Source organism: Pseudophryne corroboree, chromosome 3, assembly GCF_028390025.1.
Source record: "Pseudophryne corroboree isolate aPseCor3 chromosome 3, aPseCor3.hap2, whole genome shotgun sequence".
Taxonomy (NCBI): Eukaryota; Metazoa; Chordata; class Amphibia; order Anura; family Myobatrachidae; genus Pseudophryne; species Pseudophryne corroboree.
This window is the reverse complement of record NC_086446.1, coordinates 74,185,954-74,210,408: the sequence shown is the minus strand read 5'-3', so window position 1 is coordinate 74,210,408 and position 24,455 is coordinate 74,185,954. Positions and strand designations below refer to the sequence as shown.

The 24,455-nt window shown below is 45.9% G+C and overlaps 1 protein-coding gene across 1 annotated transcript; it reads left to right on the top strand.

The window, feature by feature from the left end:
* The first annotated feature begins 9,756 nt into the window (after positions 1–9,756).
* LOC135057176 (parvalbumin, muscle-like) lies at positions 9,757–23,030 on the top strand. Its single transcript, XM_063963074.1, has 5 exons — positions 9,757–9,820; positions 10,724–10,726; positions 13,186–13,315; positions 16,005–16,114; positions 22,868–23,030. Exons 1-5 carry the CDS (start codon positions 9,757–9,759, stop codon positions 22,894–22,896), a joined length of 336 nt encoding a protein of 111 aa, XP_063819144.1. The 3' UTR covers positions 22,897–23,030.
* Positions 23,031–24,455: the final 1,425 nt, after the last annotated feature.

The following is a 24,455-nucleotide window of genomic DNA, read 5'->3' as shown; positions in this document are numbered from 1 at the left end:
TGCTGAAGCTGCTGCCACTAGTCATGGCCGAGACGATGAAATGCCAGCAACGTCGTCTGCCAAGGCCGATGCCCAATGTCATAGTACAGAGCATGTCAAATCCAAAACACCAAATATCAGTAAAAAAAGGACTCCAAAACCTAAAATAAAATTGTCGGAGGAGAAGCGTAAACTTGCCAATATGCCATTTACCACACGGAGTGGCAAGGAACGGCTGAGGCCCTGGCCTATGTTCATGGCTAGTGGTTCAGCTTCACATGAGGATGGAGGCACTCAGCCTCTCGCTAGAAAAATGAAAAGACTCAAGCTGGCAAAAGCAGTAGCACCGCAAAGAACTGTGCGTTCTTCGAAATCCCAAATCCACAAGGAGAGTCCAATTGTGTCGGTTGCGATGCCTGACCTTCCCAACACTGGACGTGAAGAGCATGCGCCTTCCACCATTTGCACGCCCCCTGCAAGTGCTGGAAGGAGCACCCGCAGTCCAGTTCCTGATAGTCAGATTGAAGATGTCAGTGTTGAAGTACACCAGGATGAGGAGGATATGGGTGTTGCTGGCGCTGGGGAGGAAATTGACCAGGAGGATTCTGATGGTGAGGTGGTTTGTTTAAGTCAGGCACCCGGGGAGACACCTGTTGTCCGTGGGAGGAATAGGGCCGTTGACATGCCTGGTGAAAATACCAAAAAAATCAGCTCTTCGGTGTGGAAGTATTTCACCAGAAATGCGGACAACAGGTGTCAAGCCGTGTGTTCCCTTTGTCAAGCTGTAATAAGTAGGGGTAAGGACGTTAACCACCTCGGAACATCCTCCCTTATACGTCACCTGCAGCGCATTCATAATAAGTCAGTGACAAGTTCAAAAACTTGGGCCGACAGCGGAAGCAGTCCACTGACCAGTAAATCCCTTCCTCTTGTAACCAAGCTCACGCAAACCACCCCACCAACTCCCTCAGTGTCAATTTCCTCCTTCCCCAGGAATGCCAATAGTCCTGCAGGCCATGTCACTGGCAATTCTGACGAGTCCTCTCCTGCCTGGGATTCCTCCGATGCATCCTTGCGTGTAACGCCTACTGCTGCTGGCGCTGCTGTTGTTGCTGCTGGGAGTCGATGGTCATCCCAGAGGGGAAGTCGTAAGCCCACTTGTACTACTTCCAGTAAGCAATTGACTGTCCAACAGTCCTTTGCGAGGAAGATGAAATATCACAGCAGTCATCCTGTTGCAAAGCGGATAACTGAGTCCTTGACAACTATGTTGGTGTTAGACGTGCGTCCGGTATCCGCCGTTAGTTCACAGGGAACTAGACAATTTATTGAGGCAGTGTGCCCCCGTTACCAAATACCATCTAGGTTCCACTTCTGTAGGCAGGCGATACCGAGAATGTACACGGACGTCAGAAAAAGACTCACCAGTGTCCTAAAAAATGCAGTTGTACCCAATGTCCACTTAACCACGGACATGTGGACAAGTGGAGCAGGGCATGGTCAGGACTATATGACTGTGACAGCCCACTGGGTAGATGTATGGACTCCCGCCGCAAGAACAGCAGCGGCGGCACCAGTAGCAGCATCTCGCAAACGCCAACTCTTTCCTAGGCAGGCTACGCTTTGTATCACCGCTTTCCAGAATACGCACACAGCTGAAAATCTCTTACGGCAACTGAGGAAGATCATCGCAGAATGGCTTACCCCAATTGGACTCTCCTGTGGATTTGTGGCATCGGACAACGCCAGCAATATTGTGTGTGCATTAAATATGGGCAAATTCCAGCACGTCCCATGTTTTGCACATACCTTGAATTTGGTGGTGCAGAATTTTTTAAAAAACGACAGGGGCGTGCAAGAGATGCTGTCGGTGGCCAGAAGAATTGCGGGACACTTTCGGCGTACAGGCACCACGTACAGAAGACTGGAGCACCACCAAAAACTACTGAACCTGCCCTGATATCATCTGAAGCAAGAAGTGGTAACGAGGTGGAATTCAACCCTCTATATGCTTCAGAGGTTGGAGGAGCAGCAAAAGGCCATTCAAGCCTATACAATTGAGCACGATATAGGAGGTGGAATGCACCTGTCTCAAGTGCAGTGGAGAATGATTTCAACGTTGTGCAAGGTTCTGATGCCCTTTGAACTTGCCACACGTGAAGTCAGTTCAGACACTGCCAGCCTGAGTCAGGTCATTCCCCTCATCAGGCTTTTGCAGAAGAAGCTGGAGGCATTGAAGAAGGAGCTAAAAGGGAGCGATTCCGCTAGGCATGTGGGACTTGTGGATGCAGCCCTTAATTCGCTTAACAAGGATTCACGGGTGGTCAATCTGTTGAAATCAGAGCACTACATTTTGGCCACCGTGCTCGATCCTAGATTTAAAACCTACCTTGGATCTCTCTTTCCGGCAGACACAAGTCTGCTGGGGTGCAAAGACCTGCTGGTGACAAAATTGTCAAGTCAAGCGGAACGCGACCTGTCAACATCTCCTCCTTCACATTCTCCCGCAACTGGGGGTGCGAGGAAAAGGCTCAGAATTCCGAGCCCACCCGCTGTCGGTGATGCAGGGCAGTCTGGAGCGACTGCTGATGCTGACATCTGGTCCGGACTGAAGGACCTGACAACGATTACGGACATGTCGTCTACTGTCACTGCATATGATTCTCTCAACATTGAAAGAATGGTGGAGGATTATATGAGTGACCGCATCCAAGTAGGCACGTCACACAGTCCGTACTTATACTGGCAGGAAAAAGAGGCAATTTGGAGGCCCTTGCACAAACTGGCTTTATTCTACCTAAGTTGCCCTCCCACAAGTGTGTACTCCGAAAGAGTGTTTAGTGCCGCCGCTCACCTTGTCAGCAATCGGCGTACGAGGTTACATCCAGAAAATGTGGAGAAGATGATGTTCATTAAAATGAATTATAATCAATTCCTCCGCGGAGACATTGACCAGCAGCAATTGCCTCCACAAAGTACACAGGGAGCTGAGATGGTGGATTCCAGTGGGGACGAATTGATAATCTGTGAGGAGGGGGATGTACACGGTGATATATCGGAGGATGATGATGAGGTGGACATCTTGCCTCTGTAGAGCCAGTTTGTGCAAGGAGAGATTAATTGCTTCTTTTTTGGTGGGGGTCCAAACCAACCCGTCATATCCGTCACAGTCGTGTGGCAGACCCTGTCACTGAAATGATGGGTTGGTTAAAGTGTGCATGTCCTGTTTATACAACATAAGGGTGGGTGGGAGGGCCCAAGGACAATTCCATCTTGCACCTCTTTTTTCTTTTATTTTTCTTTGCGTCATGTGCTGTTTGGGGAGGGTTTTTTGGAAGGGACATCCTGCGTGACACTGCAGTGCCACTCCTAGATGGGCCCGGTGTTTGTGTCGGCCACTAGGGTCGCTAATCTTACTCACACAGCTACCTCATTGCGCCTCTTTTTTTCTTTGCGTCATGTGCTGTTTGGGGAGGGTTTTTTGGAAGGGACATCCTGCGTGACACTGCAGTGACACTCCTAGATGGGCCAGGTGTTTGTGTCGGGCACTTGGGTCGCTGAGCTTAGTCACACAGCTACCTCATTGCACCTCTTTTTTTCTTTGCGTCATGTGCTGTTTGGGGAGTGTTTTTTGGAAGGGCCATCCTGCGTGACACTGCAGTGCCACTCCTAGATGGGCCAGGTGTTTGTGTCGGCCACTAGGGTCGCTTAGCTTAGTCATCCAGCGACCTCGGTGCAAATTTTAGGACTAAAAATAATATTGTGAGGTGTGAGGTATTCAGAATAGACTGAAAATGAGTGGAAATTATGGTTTTTGAGGTTAATAATAATATGGGATCAAAATGACCCCCAAATTCTATGATTTAAGCTGTTTTTTAGGGTTTTTTGAAAAAAACACCCGAATCCAAAACACACCCGAATCCGACAAAAAAAATTCGGTGAGGTTTTGCCAAAACGCGGTCGAACCCAAAACACGGCCGCGGAACCGAACCCAAAACCAAAACACAAAACCCGAAAAATTTCAGGCGCTCATCTCTAATATGTATGGGGAAAAAAGGCAGGAGGTGACCTTCCCCCCTTCACACGAGCTAAATGAGTTATGTGAAAAGGCTTGGGAATCTCCAGATAAAAAACTGCAGATTTCCAAACGGATGCTTATGGCGTATCCTTTCCCGCCAACGGACAGGTTACGCTGGGAATCCTCCCCTAGGGTGGACAAAGCTTTAACACGCTTATCAAAGAGGGTAGCCCTGCCGTCACAGGATACGGCCACCCTGAAAGATGCTGCGGATAGAAAGCAAGAGGGTACCCTGAAGTCCATTTATACACATTCAGGTACCTTCCTAAGGCTGGCAATTGCGTCAGCCTGGGTGTGTAGTGCTGTAGCAGCATGGACGGATACCTTGTCTGAGGAACTGGACACCTTAGACAAGGATAATATATTAATGACCCTGGGGCATATAAAAGACGCTGTCCTATATATGAGAGATGCTCAAAGAGACATTAGTCTACTGGGCTCTAGAATAACTGCTATGTCGATTTCTGCCAGAAGGGTCCTGTGGACTCGGCAATGGACAGGTGATGCCGACTCAAAAAGGCACATGGAGGTTTTACCTTACAATGGTGAGGAATTGTTTGGGGAGGGTCTCTCGGACCTGGTCTCCACAGCTACTGCTGGAAAGTCAAATTTTTTGCCTTATGTTTCCTCACAACCTAAGAAAGCACCGTATTACCAAATGCAGTCCTTTCGATCACAAAAAGGCAAGAAAGTCCGAGGTGCGTCCTTTCTTGCCAGAGGCAGGGGCAGAGGAAGGAAGCTGCACAACGCAGCTAGTTCCCAGGAACAGAAGTCCTCCCCGGCTTCCACTAAATCCACCGCATGACGCTGGGGCTCCACAGGCGGAGCTAGGCCCAGTGGGGGCGCGTCTCCGAAATTTCAGCCACAAGTGGATTCACTCCCAGTTGGATCCCTGGGCAATAGAGATTGTGTCTCAGGGATACAAGCTGGAATTCGAAGAGATGCCCCCTCACCGTTACCTCAAATCGGCCCTGCCAGCTTCCCCCTAGAGAGGGAAATAGTGTTAGCTGCAATTCACAAATTGTATCTTCGACAGGTGGTGGTCAAGGTTTCAACAAGGAAAGGGTTATTATTCGACCATGTTTGTGGTACCGAAACCGGACGGTTCGGTCAGACCCATATTGAACTTAAAATCCCTGAAAATATACCTGAAAAGGTTCAAGTTCAAGATGGAATCGCTCAGAGCAGTCATTGCAAGCCTGGAAGGGGGGGATTTTATGGTGTCTCTGGACATATAGGATGCATACCTTCATGTCCCCATTTATCCACCTCATCAGGCGTACCTCAGATTTGTGGTACAGGATTGTCATTACCAATTCCAGACGTTGCCATTTGGTCTCTCCACGGCACCGAGAATATTTACCACGGTAATGGCGGAAATGATGGTACTCCTGCGGAAGCAAGGGGTCTCAGTTATCCCATACTTGGACGATCTCCTCATAAAAGCGAGGTCATGAGAGCAGTTGCTGATCAGCGTAGCACGCTCTCTGGAAGTGTTACAACAACACGGCTGGATACTGAATGTTGCAAAGTCGCAGTTGATTCCTACGACTCGTCTGCCTTTCCTGGGCATGATTCTGGACACAGACCAGAAGAGGGTTTAACTCCCAATGGAGAAGGCTCAGGAACTCATGACACTGGTCAGAGACCTATTAAAACCAAAACAGGTGTCGGTGCATCATTGCACGCGAGTCCTGGGAAAGATGGTGGCATCATACGAGGCCATTTCCTTCAGCAGGTTCCATGCGAGGACCTTTCAATGGGATCTACTGGACAAGTGGTCCAGACCACATCTTCAGATGCATCGGTTAATCACCCTATCCCCCAGGGCCAGGGTGTCTCTCCTGTGGTGGCTGCAGAGTGCTCACCTTCTCGAAGGTCGCAGATTCGGCATTCAGGACTGGGTCCTGGTGACCACGGATGCAAGCCTCCGAGGGTGGAGGGCAGTCACACAGGGAAGAAATTTCCAAGGTCTGTGGTCAAGTCACGAGACTTGCCTTCACATCAACATCCTGGAGCTAGGGTCATATACAACGCCCTACGTCAAGCGGAGTCCCTACTTCGTGACCAACCGGTTCTGATTTAGTCAGACAACATCACCGCAGTGGCTCATGTGAACCGCCAAGGCGGCACAAGGAGCAGGGTGGCGATGGTAGAAGCCACCAGAATTCTTCGCTGGGCGGAGAATCACGTAAGTGCACTGTCAGCAGTGTTCATTCCGGGAGTGGACAACTGGGAAGCAGACTTCCTCAGCAGGCACGACCTCCACCCGGGAGAGTGGGGACTTCATCAAGAAGTCTTCACGCAGGTTGTAAGTCGGTGGGAACTGCCACAGGTGGACATAATGGCATCCTGCCTCAACAAAAAGCTAAATAGGTATTGCGCCAGGTCAAGAGACCCTCAGACGATAGCTGTAGACGCCCTGGTGACACCGTGGGTTTTCCAGTCAGTCTATGTATTTCCTCCTTTTCCTCTCATACACAAGGTGCTGAGAATCATAAGAAAAAGAGGAGTGAGAACAATACTCATTGTTCCGGATTGGCCAAGAAGGGCTTGGTATCCAGATCTGCATGAAATGCTCACAGAGGACCCGTGGCCTCTGCCTTTAAGACAGGACTTGTTGCAACAGGGGCGCTGTCTGTTCCAAGACTTACCGCGGCTGCATTTGACGGCATGGCGGTTGAACGCCGGATCCTAGCAGAAAAAGGCATTCCGGATGAGGTTATTCCTACGCTAATAGAGGCTAGGAAGGACGTGATGGCTCAACATTATCACCGTATATGGCGAAAATATGTGGTTTGTTGTGAGGCCAGGAATGCCCCTATGGAGGATTTCCAGCTGGGCCGTTTCCTTCACTTCCTACAGTCGGGAGTGACTTTGGTCTTTAAATTGGGTTCCATTAAGGTCCAGATTTCGGCGCTATCCATTTTCTTTCAAAAAGAACTGGCTTCTCTGCCTGAAGTTCAGACGTTTGTAAAGGGAGTGCTGCATATTCAGCCCCTTTTGTGCCTCCAGTGGCACCTTGGGATCTTAACGTAGTGTTGAGTTTCCTGAAATCACACTGGTTTGAACCACTCAAAATGGTGGAATTGAAATATCTCACGTGGAAGGTGGTCATGCTACTAGCCCTGGCTTCGGCTAGGCGTGTGTCAGAATTGGCGGCTTTGTCACATAAAAGCCCTTATCTGGGTTTCCATGCGGATAGAGCAGAATTGCGGATCCGACCACAATTTCTGCCGAAAGTGGTTTCATCCTTTCATATCAACCTATTGTGGTGCCTGAGGCTACTACTGACTTGGAGGATTCCGAGTTACTTGATGTGGTCAGGGCTTTGAAGGTTTATGTAGCCAGAACGGCTAGGGTCAGGAAAACAGAATCTTTGTTTATCCTGTATGCTTCCAACAAGCTTGGGGCGCCTGCTTCAAAGCAAACTATTGCTCGCTGGATCTGTAACACGATTCAGCAGGCTCATTCTGCGGCTGGGTTGCCGCTGCCTAAATAAGTTAAGGCCAATTCCACAAGGAAGGTGGGCTCTTCTTGGGTGGCTGCCCGAGGGGTCTCGGCATTACAGCTTTGCCGAGCGGCTACTTGGTCAGGTTCAAACACCTTTGCAAAGTTCTACAAGTTTGATACCCAGGCTGAGGAGGACCTTGTGTTTGCTCAATCGGTGCTGCAGAGTCATCCACACTCTCCCGCCCGTTTGGGAGCTTTGGTATAATCCCCATGGTCCTTACGGAGTCCCCAGCATCCACTAGGACATTAGAGAAAATAAGATTTTACTTACCGGTAAATCTATTTCTCGTAGTCCGTAGTGGATGCTGGGCGCCCGTCCCAAGTGCAGACTTCTTCTGCAATGCTTACTGTAGTTATTTCTTAAATAAGGGTTATGTTATAGTTGCATCAGGGTTGATCTGATGCTCTGTTGTTGTTCATACTGTTAACTGGGTAAGTTTATCACAAGTTATAAGGTGTGATTGGTGTGGCTGGTATGAGTCTTGCCCTGGATTTCCAAAATCCTTTCCTTGTACTGTCAGCTCTTCCGGGCACAGTTTCTCTAACTGAGGTCTGGAGGAGGGGCATAGAGGGAGGAGCCAGAGCACACCAGAATCTAAATTCTTTCTTAAAGTGCCCATGTCTCCTGCGGAGTCCGTCTATTCCCATGGTCCTTACGGAGTCCCCAGCATCCACTACGGACTACGAGAAATAGATTTACCGGTAAGTAAAATCTTATTATATATTCACAGTGGTGCAAGTAGAAAAAAATTGTTAGTTGTACTGTGTGCGCGCCAGCAGAAACTGGGTGTGGCACATATGACCCAAATAGTGCAGTGTCAGATACACATATGCCCCCACAGTGCCAGATATGCCCCTACAGTGCTAGCTATGCCCCCACTGTGCCAGATACACATATTCCCCCACGTTGCCAGATATGCCCCCACATTGCCAAATACACATGCCCCCACAGTGCTAGATATGCCCCATACAGTGCCAGATACACATATTCCCCCTCGTTGCTAGATATGCTCCCACATTGCCAGATACACATGCCCCCACAGTGCCAGATATGCCCTCATAGTGCCAGATATTCCCCCACAGTGCCAGTTTAGATATTTTTACCTGCGTGTTGCCAGGGGTTTCATGTGCATTGCCAGGGGTTTTACATGTTGTGTCAGGCTTTTTCCCAGATGCTTTCTGCTCTGGGATCCATGCTCGTTGCCACGAAGAATGCTCGTTACCTAGGGAATGCTCGTTGCCTAGGGATATCTAGAGATGGCCACTGACCATCGATGTTATCCATTGATGGTGACCATCGATGGATAACCCACTGATGGCTATTCCTAGCATTTGCATTTGCTGGTGGGCACTAGCCCGCCAGCACTATAATCCTCTCCCCTTCCCTCCTCCCTCCTCTCCTGTACTCCGCTCGGCTGGCAGAGTTTTCTGGAATGACATGATCAAGTCATGATGTCATGTCACAATAGCATCACGACGTCATGATTCGCGTCATCCATCGGGCCGGCTGAGTGGAGGAGGGAGGTAGGGGGAGCACTGGCATGCCCGGAAAATTTCCGGTGTTGCCAATCTGCTCAGCGCAGCTGCCCCCGGAAATTTTCCAGCCATGCCAATGAAGAGGTTAAATGCCGCTGCCTTTGGGCCCCTTGACAGCAGTGGGCCCCAGTGCAAGGCCCTTTTTGCACTGGTGGTAGTTCCGCCACTGGATGGTGCATTATGTTTTTAAAACGTCTTTACTACGTAAGTGCATTGAGTTCTTACAATCCTTTCATCTGTCAAAGGTCTCTGCACTACGGTGTGCTCTTGTGTCCCTCCAACCTGTGATTATTTACACATGGGAGGAAGACACAGATTATAAAATGAGCTTACTACAGTATTTTCATTAGTGCTTTATTATAGAGGAGCTCTCCATCAATCATTGCTGCTACATTATTGTCATTTATTTTGTGAGAACTGCATATTAAGGAATACCTGTGTATGGCTTTCCTGTAATTAAAGGACAATCATTTAAGGGTGATTAATATTTTATATAGGTGTGTGGATATATCACCTGATATTGATTAATCTTAATTACCTTGGTGTTTCATAATCCATTTACTGTATGTATACCGCCCCTTGGAAGTGATGGGTCCACCAGTATATAATCTGTTCTCTCTGTCCCACTCTGTTCCAGATCCAAAGCCGCAATGACTGCTATGACCGATATCCTTGCTGCTGCTGCTATCAAAGAGGCTGTGGAGGAATTTACAGGTAGGATATGTTATGCAGTGTGTGTGCTTGTGTGGGATGGATGAAAGCTATTTCATTACTTAAAACATTTTAATGAACAGTATGTGACTTTATAATAGTATACTTTACAATGGCACATACCACTATGCTGCAGGAAAGCTAAGTAACTCTTTAGTGCCCACCTGGTCCTGCTAATGCGGCTTTCAGAACTTTATGCAGCACTTTCATGCTTTGCAGAAAAATCAAAAAATTAAAACTTTACGCAGTATAAACACTAGATCAGGCATGTCCATATTGCGGCCCTCCAGCTGTTGTGAAACTACATATCCCAGCATGCCCTGACACAGTTTTACTGTCAGAGAATGCTATAGCTGTGTCAGGGCATGCTGGGATGTGTAGTTTCTCAACAGCTGGAGGGCCGCAGTTTGGACATGCCTGCACTAGATAGTAACACCGATCGTGTACCATGCTAGATTATAATACTGTTTTTTGCTGTAATAAAAAAGGGTATTCCACTTAAAAAATCAAGAAACACTTTAAAATGATGGTTGTCCTTGGGCATCTTCTGCCAAGTTTTATTGCCCAAATTGCAGCATTCACTTCCCATGGTCCCCTCCCATCTATCTATTACTTACTCTTTGCTTTTTTCTTGCTGCTATTGCATCTTATCCCCTCTCCTTCCATCTCTGTCTTCTTCTTTTGTGGAAATCTCTCCATCTGTCCTTCACAACTGGTTATGTGGTTATAAATCTGCAAAAAGTGGGCCATTAGGCTGCCTTCACTCTAAAGCAGGGATGGGGAACCTTTGGCCCTCCAGCTGCTGTTGAACTACACATCCCAGCATGCTCTGCAACAGTTTTAGCATAGCCATATAGCAAAACTGTAGCAAGGCATGCTGGTACAGTATGTGTAGTTCATCAATAGCTGGTGGGCCAAAGGTTCCCCATCTGTGTTCTAAAGGAACATCTGATTAACATCTTTAGATAACAGAGAATTGCAGCCTGAGGGACACCATGCTTTATTGTTCCCAAAAAGCAATTAAAGATAAAATGATGCAAGAGACAGATCCAGCCAGATTAGGATAAACTGTAAATAAAATTGTGTCACATAAAATAATAAGCCTTCTTATGTAACCTAGAACATGACATTTTATGAAATATCTTATTTTGGAAAGTTTGCCTAAAAATAATATTGCAGAAAAAAAAGAAATTTCCATGGAATTACTATGCAGCAGAATGATGCAGGTGTAGAGGGGTGTGGATCATAGAGTCTACCACACTTAGGTCGACAGTGTCTAGGTCAACCACTATTGGTCGACATGGTTTCTAGGCTGATATAATCTGCAGGTCGACATGTACAAGGTCGACAGGACAAAAGGTCAACATGAGTTTTTTTTATTTTTTGGGGTGTCATTTTCTCCATAGAGTGACCGGGAACCCCAGTTAGTGCACCGTGTCCCCTCGCATGGCATGTGAACTTTGGGCAAGGTTACCATTCCCAATTCTAGTCCACGTGGATCGTAAAGCATGAAAAAGTAAAAAAAAAAAATTGTGAAAAACTCACGTCGACCTTCTGTTATGTAGACCTAGACCATGTCGACCTAGAAAAAATGTCGGACACTGTCAACCTAAATGTGGTCGACCCTATGATCCGCACCCAAATATATATGTACCCCATTGTATTGTGGTCTCTCGCCTTGCTCAGGATTTGCTGCAGAATACTAACTCATTATCATGCACCAGGATATAGTATACATGGGATCTTAATATGTGCATAAACTCTGTAGCCTGCTGCTTCTAAATAGTCACTGAATTCCACTGCGACTTCTAATATCCCTGTAATTTACAGAAAAGCGTACACAAATATGTGCTAAACCAGTGCTTCTCAAACCCAGTCCTCGGGACACATTATCAGTGCATGTTTTCCTAATCTTCTTGCTGAACCACAGATGTATTCATTGATAAATGACAAAAAAATTAAAAGATTCACAGGTGGTTATAATTTATTCCACTTGTGATTCTACGAGGAGACTTGGAAAACATGGTAGGGCTAGGGATAAGGAAGAGTTCCTGCCTGACACTGATACAAGGGACAAGGGGCAGGATGTACTAAGCGGAAAATGCAGTAAACCCGCTGTTTACCGCATTTTCCTCATGTACCATCCCCCGGCCGGCAGGTCAGCGCCGCGGCGGGGTTCGCCAGCTTTAGCTGGCGATAGTCCATAGAAGCCTATGGGCTTCTCTCCGCTGCGCTGTGTGAGGGATCCGATCGGATCCCTCCCAGCATGCCTTGCGGCCACCCCCGTCACCCTGCGCATGCGCAGACTGACTCCTGGGGCCGAATCCCGGAAGTGAGGCTGCCGCTGTGCATCGCGGAGGACAGCTCTTATCGGAAGAGCTGTCCTCCGCAATGCTGATCGCATATGTAAGTACATATGCGATCAGCATCGTGGCGCAGGGCGGCGATGTACATTAGTACATCCCGCCCAAGGTAAAACACCACTAGACCACCAGGGAATGTTTGTCAACAGTTCCTCATGTCGACATATCCAAGGCCAGTTCTAGACCTTGTGGCGCCCAGGGCAAAAGTTTCCTTTGGTGCGCCCCCCCCCAAAAAAAAAAAATCCCCCCCGACAGGTAAAACAGAGTTAGTGTGCACCGAAGGCGCATGCCCAAAAATAGGGGCGTGTATTCATAAGGAAGGGGCGTGGCCACAATTATGTCCCCAGTAGTTGTGCCCCCAGTAGTTGTGACTCCTGTAGTTGTGACCCCTGTAGCTGTGCACCCTAGTAACACCGCTTACTGTACAAACAAACAAAAAAAAAACCACAATACTTACCAGCCCCACTCCTGCTTCCCGTCCGCTGCTGCCGCTGCTGCTCATTCTCTAGCCTCCCGCTCTTCTCTATGGGAGATACGTCATGAAATCTCTCCCATAGCGCCGCACAGACACTAGAGGTAAATTATGACCTCTCACGTCTGACAGTGGCGCCGGGGAGCGGGATGTGGGGTGCAGGTGGGCGGCGGGTGCCTGCGGGGTGACCGCAGCGCCCCAGGCACCCACCCTGCTTGCCCGTGCCTAGAACTGCTCCTGGACATATCCTCCATGTAAACACACAAATTACAAACTAATAGCATGCCAGTTTGAATTTCAGTGAAACAGGGTCGTTTTTTGATTCCAGTTTGTTATGGTTGCAGCCTTTATGCTGAAATCACGTCTGCATTGTTTCCCCTAGTATGGGAGACATTGGTGAAAGTGAAGTAAAATTGTAGTTATTTGAGACTTCCAAAGTTTCCTTACTTTGCTCTCATAATGAATCCATAATCTGAATCCCTCTGATATACTTGAATCTGTCATCCATTATCTTGTCTCTTGTTTCACTACAGCTGATTCTTTTAACTACAAGAAATTCTTTGAATTGCTCGGCCTAAAGAACAAGAGTAAAGCTGTCCTGAAAAAGGTTTACAACATTCTGGATACAGACCAGAGTGGATTTCTTAAGGAGGTTGAGCTCGGGTAGGTTAATGGATATATTCTATAACATTTTCAAACACACAAAGAGTGTTTAATATGTACTCCTCAGTATGCTGGATTTTTTAATACACACCATTACTAACATTTTTCCACTTTAAGAAATTGTGAACCGCATAAAGTCATGCTATAAAAAATCCTGTAGGCAAATGGAATATAATGTATTCTTCAGCCAGTATGTCCAGCAATGTAGCATGGCAATATGCAATTCTAATGCATTGGGTAATGTTTATATGTCCAAGAACTAAAGATTCTGGTAAAACTTTGCTGAAATCCAGATTTTCAGCAGTACGCATAGGTGTACGCCAATTCTGCCGCAGCTGTGAAAGTGTTCTCAAATATTGGGGTATATGCAATTGCGGTCGAATTCAGGCTGGAATTCGACCGTTTTTAAATTCAACACAATTCGACTGTCGAATTCCGTCCGCCGGGGCCGGAATTCGACATATTCAATAAAAAACGGATTCGACAGTCCCGCTGTCGAAAAATCGGACCAATTGACGGATAAGTACGTCCTGGATTCGACTTTTCGGACGGCACAAAAATGGTTAAAAAACCCTGAAAAAAATTGCATGGGTCCCCCCTCCTAAGCATAACCAGCCTCGGGCTCTTTGAGCCGGTCCTGGTTGTAAAAATACGGGGGGGAAATTGACAGGGGATCCCCCGTATTTTTAGAACCAGCACCGGGCTCTGCGTCCGGTCCTGGTGCAAAAAATACGGGGGACAAAAAGCATAGGGGTCCCCCATATTTTTAACACCAGCACCGGGCTCCACTAGCTGGAGAGATAATGCCACAGCCGGGGGACACTTTTATATCGGTCCCTGCGGCCGTGGCATTAAAACCCCAACTAGTCACCCCTGGCCGGGGTACCCTGGAGGAGTGGGGACCTTTTCAATCAAGGGGTCCCCCCCCTCCAGCCACCCAAGGGCCATGGGTGAAGCCTGAGGCTGTCCCCCCCATCCATGGGCTGCGGTTGGGGGGCTGATAGCCTTGTGTAAAATAAAAGAATATTGTTTTTTGCAGAAGAACTACAAGTCCCAGCAAGCGTCCCCCGCAAGCTGGTACTTGGAGAACCACAAGTACCAGCATGCGGGGAGGAAACTGGCCCGCTGGTACCTGTAGTTCTACTGAAAAAAAAAATAGACAGGGCCCCTCCATCCCAAAAAAAAAGATTCTGCCGCTTCGCTCCACCCCTATGTGAAAACTGCTGCACAGGTAAGGCATGCTTTAAGATGTCCTGCCTGCGCAACAGTACAGTGTTTTATAGCCTAGTGCAGCTCTCCAGGTATTGGTAGTAGGAGGCACTCTCTGTAAGGTCCCGGGACACTAGCCCCCACAGTCCCCCCCTGATGGCTGCCCTGGCCGGAGCCATTGTTACTGCGTATGGGATTGCAGAAGCAGGCTGAGACCTGCCTTGAAAATGGTCTTGACACGTTGACACTTTTGCAGCCACTCCCAGTTAAAGTACCTCCCCAAATGTTCCCTGACTATCAATTATTCTGCAAATAAATCCTCTCTGCAAATGTCGTCACAAGTCCAATGCGGTACACGCACAGTGCGACTCAGGTGCAATAATCTCTCGACTGCAAAACATTAGGTTTGCATACACTCTGAATCGAACCCATAGCTCCATTTTCAAGTTTCAATATTGTTTCTCCATTTGCATTTTGACAAATTGCCAGTCTATGGATGGAGTTAGGACAACGACAGTCAATTAATTGTGAGTGCTGTGATTGGGGCAGGAGACTTTATGCCAAATTCCGCTGATGAAATTTGCAAACATCCGGAAATATCCAAACCTTTTCTGCAAAATATTTTCTCCATGACAGCGTACATTTTGCATTATACATACCCAGTGCTCCTCCAACCACACAGAATTAAACGATCATTGTCATCTCAAACATATAGGTGGCCATTCCAAGTTGATCGCAGCCAGCAACTTTTAGCTGCTGCTGCGATCAATAGTCCACGCCTACGGGGGGAGTGTATTTTAGCTTAGCAGGGCTGCGATCGCTTGTGCAGCCCTGCTAAGCTAAAAAAAAATTCAAGCAAAACTAGACTAGCCCTGGACATACTTACCCTGTGCGATGGATCCAGGGATGATGGTGCCGGCTTTGATGTCACTCCTCCGCCCACCGTTGTCCTGGACATGCCTGCGTTTCACTCACCACTCCCTGAAAACGGCTCCAAACGGTTCCGGATCCACCCAGCCACGACTCCTTCCTGTCAATCTTCTTAGCGGTCACTGGTGCGACCACTTCCGTCGGTAGCCGTGACGTAACCCGGCTGCCGCGCATTCCGCACCCGTTTGCACCACAGCGAAAAAACGCTGCGTGCGAATGGGTCGCAATGACCCCCATAGAGTGTAAAATAGCAAAACAATATGTGACTTGAAGATTGTATCAATGGAGCTACACACATCGACCTGACAGCCCAAGTTGCCAAAATGTCTATTTGTGCCAATTTCTACCTCAAGTTCCCACATCTCTAGCGCACTGACCACTTATCCAGCTTACAATATTTTTGAATATTGCAGGTTGTTACATTTCTGGATTTATTGGTTAAACATGCATTATATTACATTTGCCTTTATAGAAAATCTTTTTACATGTTATGGTTTCTTAAAACAGATTATATTAGTCTAATATACTAATTACATCTCCCATTCTGCAGTCATATGATGAAAGGATTCTCCCCTGAAGGAAGATCTCTTACTGAAAAGGAAATAAAGGATATGCTAGCCGATGGTGACAAAAATGGAGAAGGAAAAATTAGTCTTGATGGTATGTATTGTGGTGGGATTATACACTAGTTACACTGACATCAGGGCCAATCTGTATGATGCTTAAGGGAATGCAATAAAAGTCCAAAAACCAATGGGTATGGTAACATACAATGGATTCTAGTGTTAACCAACCAAATGTCACTTTTACTTGTGTCGTGCTGCACTATGTGATGCGCTACTTGTTCCATTTCCATGTTATTTTTTTGCAAGAATCTAATAGATGCCCCAAAATACAAAAAAAAAAAAAACTATGATAAATCTTTAAGGGTCAAATCAATGTGCAGCCAACCTGAGCCATAAGGAATCACTGAACTTCCGAAAATGAACAACACCACAGAATAGCGTTCAGGGAAGTTGGCGCTTAATAGTGACCCACACAGAATATGTTCAAAGAGATCTTCATTCATAAACTAAAACAATTCTTCCATATGGGTACCTATAATAATAGAAAAAACGTGGACATAATAGTATGAAACCTTCACAGCATCCACCCCTGGTGACATCAGATGAAATCAATGCGTTTAGTAGAAAACTTTGCCCTGTGGAATAAAGGGTACAAATTATCCCCTCAAAAACCCACACATCCATGTGTGAGAAGAAAAGGAACCCTCTTAGGGTATATCAGCATGTAGACGGTTCTTTGATAAACAGAAATTAATGCTTTGAAGTTGGATCCACCACTTGGTTTCTCTCACTGCAATAAGCAGGCAAAGGAAGAGTGATTTAAAACATTTTAAAAACTATTTTTATTTAGCATCTGATCTGTACACAGAAGAATATCCATGATATAGTAGAATTAACTTCCTATTAGACTCAGACTCAGCAGGCACACATATTAACCAGACTCAAGCACAAAGAGATGGAATGCAGAGTAACCATCTAGCCATGTGCAGTGTTGGACTGAGGCAGGAATGGCACACCTGGGGGGGGAATGTAGTGATAGGGCCCATGTTTAGTGGTGTGGCCATTCACCACAGAGGGGATCAGTATGAAATACCTACAATCAAAATCCCGACGGTCTGCGAGGGGACACGGTACACTTATACAGTGTCCATGTCAACCTATGTCAACATACACACTGAAAAACATGTGTTGACTTTTTGACCTGTCGACATTTTAAATGTCTGTATTTTAACCTGCACATGTTATATCTGCCCCACCTGCAGTGCACATGGTTTTGCCCAACTGCTAACAAATTTGCTGCTGCGATCAGATCTGAATTAGGCCCCATGTCCATTATTTCTCATTATTACAATAATCCGTATGATTGATGCAACAAAGAAGAATTGTTGGTTTTTATTATTGAACATCTATATGAACATTTCTTCTATGAGGTGCACCAAAATAATTTGCCCCAATCACTGCAGACACACTTGAGTCCCATGCACTACCAATGTCAGACACAGTATTAGAGATTTTTTTCTTCTGCGTATGCGTACATGTCCCACTGTGCAGTGCATAAGCATGCGGATAGTGGCCACATAGAGTCTGAGTTGTGATTGAGGAACTCAGGAGACGGTCAGTCTCAGAAATGTGCTTTACAGTGGTGTATCCATAATGGGTGCAATTTTTTGAATGCTTACCCCTCTGTAGTCCCATGTCGACAGCAGCAGTGCTACACAAGTCACTGGGAAAATGGCGCTGTGGAAATTTTCCAGGCGTTTCACTCATGTGCAGTACTAAAATCACTGGGAAAATGGACGCCCCCTTCTGTATGTTCATCAGTGTATCCGTAATGTGCCACTTGTGTGCACCTTATTGTTCCCGCGTCTTCATGCTCACCAGTGCCACTCACCTGCCATCTGTGTACCTTATTGTGCTCCCCCTCTGTCTTCATGCTCTAAAGAGTGCCCCTGACCCGCTAACTGTATGTAACTTATTGTGCCCCCTCTCTGTATGTTTGTCAGTGTGCTACCAGCATACCTCCCAATATGACCCTCTCCAGGAGGGACACAATGCTCTGCTTCTGGACTTCCCTCTTAATTTATGATCACCGATACCTGTTTAGAACAGGTTAATGGATAAGAAAGGTGTTTGACCACAGGTGCCGGCAATCATACATTAAGAGGGAAGCCCAGGAGCAGAGCATTCTGTCCCTTTTGGAGAGGGTCATGTGGGGAGGTATGTACCCGGATGTACCTTATTGTGTGCCGCTAAATCAAGGTGCATACGGTAGAGGCTCAGAGGTTTTGTGATTGGTAAATTAGACCCTTTAGAAAGCAAAATATCAGCATCTGGAATGGATTACAAATAAAGATTTGAATGTGAAACCTAAAAAATACTGATGAGTAAAACATAGACAAGGCTAAATTGTGCACCATTTTATATAAAAGCTCAACAGCTCTTAAGTGAATTGGATTAAACTAGCTTAAACTAGTTTACAACAAGAGATCATTATTCAAAATATGATACTTTAGTTATTGGGTTTGTCTTCTACATGTATCTAATGTGCATCATACGCCTTAATCGATCAGCAGTCATTACAAAGCAATTAATCCAGCTATGGAGTCACATCAGAAGACATAGCAAGATTATTCCTTATGCAGAATTATATAGTATTTAGCTAGCATCGTAATCATTAGTGTCTTAAACATATTGCTCTAGAGCTTTGGAACACTAACAAATACTGTAGCCTACTCACTCAAAGGCCCATTATCAATGCGTACCGTATAACAAATGCTTAAGCTTCAGATGGGATCAGTATGTAATCTCGGTGGCCGGGATACTGAATGTCAGTATACTGACAGTGGGATCCCGGCCACTGGTGTGACGGCAGTGGGGCGAGCGCTACGGTATGGTAACTACTTCCACATCAGATAACTTGTCGCCAGAGCTGGCCCTAACCAATATGATAGCCTAGGCAAGATTTTGTCTGGTGCCCCCTTGCACAGACGCTAGTTCCGCCTCTGACCCTGTACTCCTTTCCCAGCACCATCACCCCTCACCCATAGCAGTCCTCATTTTGGTGCTCCTACCCCCCTATATTTTAAATAGGAACAGTGCACATTCGGTGTGCAGCCCAAAATGGGGCGTGTTCTTGCTAGGAAGGAGCATGGCCACACAATAATACCCCCAGTTGAAATTACGCCACACAGTACTGCAACTTTATTCATATTATATCATGCAATAGTCTCTTATTCACGTTACATCACACAGTAGTACCACATTACTGCTCACAGTAGTGCCCCTTATTCACATTACACCACACCATATTGCTCTTTATTCACATTACACCACACCATATTGCTCTTTATTCACATTACACCACACAGTAGTGGCCTTTCTATATGTTACGCCACAAAGTACTGTAGTACACCTTATACACATAATGCCGCACATTAGTAATGCATTTCGAAAGCAGATAGAGCCACAGTTACACATAGAATATAGGCATGCTGCATATCATTTTATTGAGCAGAAGCTGCTTGTGCCCCATGACATTACAAATGCACTAGACATTTGCCTAGTTTGCCTATGCCTAGGACTGGCTCTGCTTGTCACAAAGGTTCAAAGGCTCATTATTGAAGGAAATGTGGCCCTCCAGTGTAGGTATTTTACTTTAGTGACTCTTTTATAGTATTTATATCTATATCTATTTCTAGTTACATTTTGATGATTGGTGTGGAATATGGCTTTAATATTAACATATTAATGGGGATTCATGTATGAGATAAGCATATTGTAGGGAACTGGAAGGACCAGGGCAAGTATACTATCACTCTATGCCTACAGCATGAAACAGGAACACTAACAAAATGTGGAGCAGAATATGTACTGGAATGTGTTTGATACCACGTAGAGAATGGTATTTAACAAGTGGATCTTTGCGTTCTTGCAGTCTACCAGGTTGCAGCCTAATCTTGACACACCAGCACAGATATAGTGAACTACACTCACCTATTTGAGGTGATATATTTGTCTGTAGGGTTACTTTATCATTTTTCCTTCTTATACATGAGGTTGACATCTCATCTTGAACCCACAATTGGAAACTAAAAATAAATATTGCTCTCTTTGAATGGAAGGGATCTATAGCAGCATTTTATGTGTATTTGCACTCACATACTGTAAGGGGTGATATAATGGCTCCTGAGATCAATCCCAACAGTACAGTAGGTAAAGTGGTTCTCAAAAATAAGCATAAGGAACATATAGTGCTCTTGGGAACCAGTAAATGTGTAAAGTGAACTTTATATCATAGACGTGTGCACGAGTTGTGCAGGGTGTAGCAGCCCCAACCCGAATCTGCACAGAATTCGTCAGACACCAATGCCAGCCGTGTACCTGGGGCATGTAGGCACAGATAGTGCGCTGGTCAGCACTCCAAATGCAACACCACCACATCATCAGCTCCAGGGAAGATGTGAGTGTGCTGAGTTGGAGGCGTGGCTAAGTTGGTATGTGGCTGAGTGGGGCGTGGCTATGTCAAGCACACCATTGAAGAAGACCCAGCACATGCCTATGCCTTAAATTATATATATCTGACATTCACAGTTGCCATTTTTATTTAGAAACAACGTTTATCCTGAAACGAGTACATACAAATCAGATCTGTGGTGCAGGATTTCCGTAACATTAATATGTAATTAAAAGAAATGATCTCAATGGCAAATTTCTAAGCAGCACTGTAACATGATGCCAGGGTTTCAAGCTGCAGAAGCCTTTAATTAGTCCAGCCTGAAACGCTCCCCTGGTCCTGGTATGACTGATTAGAAACCCTATCCAACAAGTATAATAGTCGCCGCTAAACTCTGCTGTTCCAGAGCGCTATCCCCAGCGGTAACATCATTAGTCACTTACCAGTCAAACATACTGTATTTTGTAAAACTAATCCACAGAAAAAAAAATTACATTCCTTTTGTACGCATGAACTGATCGAGTAGTGAGAAAGTGATCTATGCTCTATGCAATAACCCTGGCACGCCATTTTCTCATTCTAGATGCATAAGGTGTCATAGAAAATATACAATCTATAAATATTAGCTCTTAGGCCCCTTATAGGACTTTTCCACTTAAAACCCAGATCCGACCCAGGCAATTGAGCACAGATTTCAAGACATGTCACAGAAACCCCGTTCACACTGCAGGCTGGATCCGAGTGTTCCCTCTGCTGCCGCTTGGAGATTACTAGGGTGGCCAATCCCGGGCCATTTTTTCAATCTAGGGAATCGGGATTGAAAAATGATAAATCCCGGGATTCCCGGAATTGGCTTCTTTTCAATGTGCCCCACCCCTCCTGCCCTGCCCAGCCCAGCCCAGCCAAGATAACTCACCCTAATGTGGACAAGAGGGAGGGTGGGCCACTTGCTGTGAGGTGCAAGGCAGTGCAGGGCGGGCATCTGGCTGCGCAGCATGACCTCTGACCTTCAAGTCATGCTGCGCAGTGCGCACAGCCGGGCCAAGGGGAGCTGAGCAGGGTGAGCCAGGCAGGGTCTGAGCCTCATACGGACATTCAATGATGCCCATTATAGAAAAAACTAAGGTGGTGGCCAATCCGGAAATCCTCAGAATTGGAAGCTCCAATCCCAGGATTGAATCCTGGACAATTTTAGGCCGGGTTCCCGCCGATCCCGGTATTGGCTACCCTAGAGATGATATCATCTCCAAGCACAAGTGAGACAACTTTCCATAGGCTTTTAACGAGACCCAGGTCACCTGTTTACACTGCAGCTTTACCCTTATTTTTCAAGGACCCTTTTCCAGTGAGCCGCGACTCAAGTAGTCCTGGCAATATCCTGAGCCAGAGGTTCTCAAATGCTGTCCTTAAGCCACCCAAATGGTCAGTGTGTTAAGTTTATCCATGCTTGGTCACAGGTGACTAAATTAGCACTTTAGTTAATTTGGTTTAACCATCTGTGCTGAACCATTGTATATACTGTACCTAAAACCTGGTCCGTTGGGGTGCCTTGAGGCCCACATTTGAGAACCTCTGGTCTGAGCAGTGGAAAAGGGGAATAACTGTCTTGACTTTATAAGTAGTATGATTTGAGATATTAAGGTGGAGATTCAAATTGAGAAGTAGGTAGGAAAACTGGCACGTTTAAGGCTTAAATTTAAAAGGGCAATGCTTTTAATAGTAAAAACCCTAAGGGCCAGATTCAATTAGCTACACTAATTACCGTGGAAGGTACAGGGCTTGCAACCTCAGCCTGGAGCTATTCAATTACAAGCCTTGTTCATCACACAGTAAATCTGCAGCTAACCAGCATTAACTCATAGATTCCGAGATAAGTGCCCATAAGTTTACATCACCCGCGATAAGGGCAGAATTCTCTCCTTACCGTGGATTTCCACAATAAGTGGAGCCTGCAGGCCTATCATGGGCTGCAGCAGCCTACAATTGAATAACCCCAGCCACTGTATAAGCCCATGGCAATTAGTGGGGCTCATTGAATCTGCCCTAAATGTCCGAGAAGTCAGAGGTTTGAAACAAGATTTGTTTAATTAAATGGCAGCACACAGACAACATTACCAAAAAAAGTATAACAAACTCATAATGTACAATGTATGCGACATCTATACAATTGCAAAAGTAAATAATAATAATTATAATAATAATAATTAATAATGTATTCTCCTATTTTGCATTTCTTTTCTTGGAATATGATTTTATTACACACATTTACATAAGAACAAAGTTGTAAATTGCAGCAAAATATACCATAAATCTTAATTTTATTTTTCAATTTCAAATATTGTATGTAAAGATTTTGTTTCCCCCTAACCAGAGTACTTTCATCTGTATTCACAGAGTTCATAACCATGGTGTCTGAATCCTAAGTCACTGAAGCTCTGTTGTTATTTGTGCACAGCGTTCACCTTCCTTAAAAGCCAAATTATTTATTGCTCCTGTTTTATACTCCACCTCTGGTCCCTGCCTCCGGGAACAAATCATAACAAAATGCAATAAAGGGCAAAAACACCTCAGAAACTGGAATCTCTTGTCTTTTTTTTGCCACTAATTGGTTTCTATTGTAATTGGGTTGTAAAAACACAGTAGATGCAGCCATTTTGTGTGAACCAATATTAATGCAGCCTATGAATTCACTAGAAAGAAACCAGTGACATCACTGAGGAACTGGACAAGGTGTATAAACGAAAGCTAAATTTTCAGTTCTACAAATTACTGACTGTGTTTGCATGATAATGGGGCATATGTATCATGGCTTGGCGAGAGATAAAGTACCAACCAAACCAGGGACGGTTTAACAGAGGAGGGGGCCTGTGTGCAGAATCTGCGTAAGCCCCATTCCTCCCTACAGTGCAGTAGACTGGCAATGTGCCAGAGTCTACTGCGCATGTGCAGGTCTCTGGAAACATGGTGCACACCATTTTCTGGTGACTAATCTCTGCTGCACATGTGCAGCGGCCATTTTGACTGTGATTTCTGCTGGAGTGCCAACGTGGGACTCCGAAAAGGTAAATGATTAAACATGGGTGCAGTGTGTGCGGTGTTGGACCCCCCAGACCTAGGGGCCCGTATGCACCACACACCCTGCATCCAATATACTGTAGATATTCCAATGAACCAATCAGCTCTTAACTGCCATTTTTAAAATACAGCCTGTAACATGGCACTTAGAACCTGATAGGTTGGTGCATTATCTTTCGCTGTTTAATCTCTCTCCAAGCTTTCATACATATGCCCCGATCTTTTTTAAGGTGGGCAGAACTCTACAGTATTTGGGGATCTCAAACTCTGCCATTACAGTCCAGGTTTTAAGGAAATCCATGCTTGAGTGACTTAATTAATATCTCAGTCAATTTGATTTAACCATCTACATACCTCCCAACATTTTCAATGAAAGAAGCGGGACTCCCTCGTGTGCGCAAAAGGGGGCATAGCCTATCCGAAAGGAGCCTCGCGGCAGTGCCATAATCGTGAGCCACACCACCGTTTACCGTCACTAAGGGGGCATGCCTAATGCTCTTTGAGCTGCTGGCATGCCCCCTCTACCTCTGTCTTCACTGAATAGACTATTGCAGGGCAGCAATGACAGGAACCTCCCAACTGCCCACCGCGGGACATTGCGGCCTACGGGTGGGAGAGCTGGACAGTCACAAAAAACGGAACTGTCCCACAAAAATTGGGACAGTTGGGAGGTACGCATCTATTGTATACTCAAGCTTGGATATCCTTAAACCCGGACAGTAATAGCGGAGTTTGGGAAGCTACGGTACATATGGAAAGAAAACAGAATTTTATGATGACTAAAATATGCCATCCGTGTTAGTGCACTCATTCACAGGGATCACAAACTCCAGAATAAACTTATAACCACTCCAGAGGGCTCCCTTTGTGGTGACACTGAGACTGAGATGGACTATTTAATTCAAGA